This window comes from Ananas comosus, linkage group 19 (assembly GCF_001540865.1).
Source record: "Ananas comosus cultivar F153 linkage group 19, ASM154086v1, whole genome shotgun sequence".
NCBI classification, from domain to species: Eukaryota; Viridiplantae; Streptophyta; class Magnoliopsida; order Poales; family Bromeliaceae; genus Ananas; species Ananas comosus.
The window spans coordinates 9,734,481-9,737,861 of record NC_033639.1 but is presented as its reverse complement, the minus strand read 5'-3'; the positions used below and the strand labels follow the sequence as shown (position 1 = coordinate 9,737,861).

General features: G+C 35.5%; 1 protein-coding gene across 1 annotated transcript in view; it reads right to left on the bottom strand.

Moving 5' to 3' along the window:
• The window catches only part of LOC109724652, a 3,786-nt gene continuing 1,603 nt past the window's right edge, over nucleotides 1,199–3,381 (bottom strand). The window contains exons 2-4 of the mRNA XM_020253538.1: nucleotides 2,690–2,764; nucleotides 2,404–2,544; nucleotides 1,199–1,949 (exon numbers count right to left, since the gene is read on the bottom strand). Of these exons, the coding sequence (XP_020109127.1) occupies nucleotides 1,581–1,949; nucleotides 2,404–2,544; nucleotides 2,690–2,764 (585 nt within the window). The 3' untranslated portion in view covers nucleotides 1,199–1,580. The remainder of the gene's footprint in view (nucleotides 1,950–2,403; nucleotides 2,545–2,689; nucleotides 2,765–3,381) is intronic.

Here is a 3,381-nt window from a genome sequence, read left to right as displayed (position 1 = left end):
AATTTTAACCACAGTAATTGTTGTGGCACTTTTTCTATTTTAGATTTCTTTTGGCCAAAAAAAAGTACCCAAATTTAATGGTTACAACTAACCTTTTGTATATATATATATATATATATATATACTATATATGATATATTAGCTTCTCCAATGTGTATCAAAACTTCACATATACGATTTTACTGTACTAGAAGGATAAAAGTACAATTGTACCTCAACATTCAATGTATGAAATCAAGACTTAATTGTAAGAAAAAATATTCCTTTTAAAAAAAAAGATAACATTCAATAAAATACTCCTCCCATATCTTATTTATATTCCCGCTATGGTGAAGTAGGTAACAGCTACAACTATACGATGAAACAACATTTACTCTAAAGCACATGACAATTTCGGTACATTCAAATGAAAACTAAAATATAATAAAAAAGAATAAAAGAAACTAAACGACCTGATTAATCGAAGTCTCTATCTATATTATATAAATCAATCGTCTGCTTCCAAAAATTTTAATTTGCCATAATTATATATATAGAGAGAGAAGAATGAGCTAGAATACTCTCAAAAGCACAAAAGGAGTGGTGCTTTTGAATTTTTAACCATTGAATGAAGAGATGTAAGGTTAAAGATAATAATGGTAGGTAGTGGTAGGTTAGTAGGCGTGAATAATGCTTGATCCAAGACTACTAGTAATCAAAGAGTAGATCCAAGGGCTAAAATTTAGAAGCACCAAAGACTTGGTGCTTCTAAAAGTATTGTAGCTCAAATTTTATATATATACTATATATAATATATTATATATATATATTATATAATATATATATCTCTATATATATATATATATATATATACACACACACACACACACACTCAATAATAAGCATAGAAGCATAAAAGCATCCATCCAGGTGACATTGGGCAGAAGCATCCCCACCGTATGTGACCAGTACTCAGAGGAAACCCTAACCATACAAAGAGTTAACACAGCATATACATACATATAAATTCCCTCATGTTTCAATTGTCATGACATATGTGTATTGTTTCTTATTTCCCAATTATATATTATTGTAAACTTGAGGGTGTTAATTGTGATAAACAAGGGGTTGGAACAGGTGATGTTGGTCAAAAGACAAAAGAGACACACACACACACACACAAATATAGAAAGAGACCAAGTAGTACAAAGCCCCAAGGTTACATATAAATTATAAATATATGAATATATAAGGATGGATATGGAAAATGTGCACCCCCATTGCAATGAATACAAAATTGGTGGCCACTGTGAGCCTCAAATATGGTCCACTGTGGCCACCTAGTTTGCAATGGAAATGCTCTTGAGTCCTCTTCAGAGTAGCAGCAAAATAATGCCCATAATATCCCCCCCACCCTCTCCACATGAATAGGGGCATTCTGGGCAAGAACAAACACATACACACACACACACTAAACAAACATCAACTATTAGATGTTCTATAGTAGAATTTACCCTCTTGAGCTTTTCATTTCTTTTTTTTTGGTTCCTGCTCTTGTTTTTTTTTTTTTTTTTCTTTTCTGTCTTGTGGAAATTGAGGATTCAAGAGAGAGGAGATCTGTGAGGAGCACCCTTCCTCCTGTTGCTTAGAGACAACACTATCTGAGGGAAGAAGCCACCACCTTTCTTCCTCTTCTGCACTTCAGACGCCTCGCCTTTCCGAGAAGTGCTTCTGCCGCCGCCGCCGCCGCCGCCACTGCCGCCGCCACTGCCGCCGTTGCTCGATCCCGAGGAGCCGTTGTAGTGGTAAGGGTGCTCGAGGATCGAGTTGGGCGTTATCTGGCCGTCGTCCTCGATGAGGTCGGAGCTGTCCATCCTCAAATTCTCGAAGCGCGAGAAGGCGAAGTCCGACTCGTCAAACCGGAACAGGATGCTCGATAGATCCTCACCTTGTAGCATCACATGATCAACCTGCAATTCGACGAGAATTTTAGTTCTAAGAGTCAACTATCTACTACTGGTGAAAAGTTCCTGCAATCCCCTACCTAAAATTAAATGTTTGGATTAGTTCTGATCATGAACCTGTTTAGCATTGGGGTATAGTGCAGTGCTGTTCAATAAAGTGCTATCTGAGTAGTGCCTTGGCGAAAGTTTCGACTATATTAAATTCCCTGAACAACTTCTCTCTCTAGTAAAAGCACAAGCTCTAAACTATAGCACTTTGCATTTCAAAGTAAAAGCAGAAGCCGAGCTAAACAAGTGCTAACCAAGAATTCAAGATCCAATCTAGCTATATGAAGTGATGTTTGGACTTCCAAGTAAATAATTTACTACTATGTAATTGAGATAAAACTATAAAAGTTAAAATTTTAAGATATATATATATATATATATATATATATATATTTGAGATAAGGACTGGTACCTTGCAGGAGAGGGAGCAGAAGTGGAAAGGCTCTTGGAGGATCCTATCACAAGTGAGGCAGATGTTGCCAGAGCCCTTGAAGGGCCTTGATTGGGGCCTTGGCTTCAGAAAAATTACTTTTGCACTGTTTATAGTGTAGGGCTAAACCGCAAAATTATAAACAAATACAAGTAAGAATACAATTTTTTAAATTTTTCATAACCATGAAACGAGGAGATTATGTCTTCTTTCTAACTTAATTAGTCATAATTCTATCTTCTTGAAGAACTACTGATCAAATTTTTACCTGAACATAGGAGCAGTCGATTAGCTTCTCGAGATCATCCAATCGAACGACGTCGTTGTACACGTATCGTCGTACCTAAATTATTACCAAAAAAAGAAAATTGTCAATTACTAAGCTAACTATCGTTAACTATCATGTATATGTGTTTAAGAAACTAAATCAACATGGTCAAAATTCCCAGAAATTAAATGTGTTTGTTTGATTAAAAGTACTCAAACAAAGTACTTAAACAACACATGCCCCTACTTTGTTTAAGTACTTGAACAAATTCTTAATTACCATGCACACAAAGTACTTAAACAAAGCAGCTTATTAGACAAAATTCCAACACTGCCCCCCAAAAGTGGAATCTTTGAGCATTTAAGATGATTAGATAATAATTCGGACTCCTAAAGATGCGAGTCATTGGGTACTTATTATCATACTTTGACCAAGTGATCCTTTCACAGTGTACCCTAAAAGAGAAAGGAAAGGGCAAACACGAGTTGAAAAGACATTTATGCCCCCTATGACAACAGTACTATTAGGAAAAATCCAAGCATGTCCAGCGGGGCAAAATAGTAAATTGGTCTGTGTAGGTAGGAGAGTAGGAGAAAGTTTGAAACCTTTATTATTTTGGCCTATAGTGGATAGTATCAAACCATTTTGGATGGCAAAAAAAAAAAAAAAAAAAAAAAAAAAAAAAAACAAAC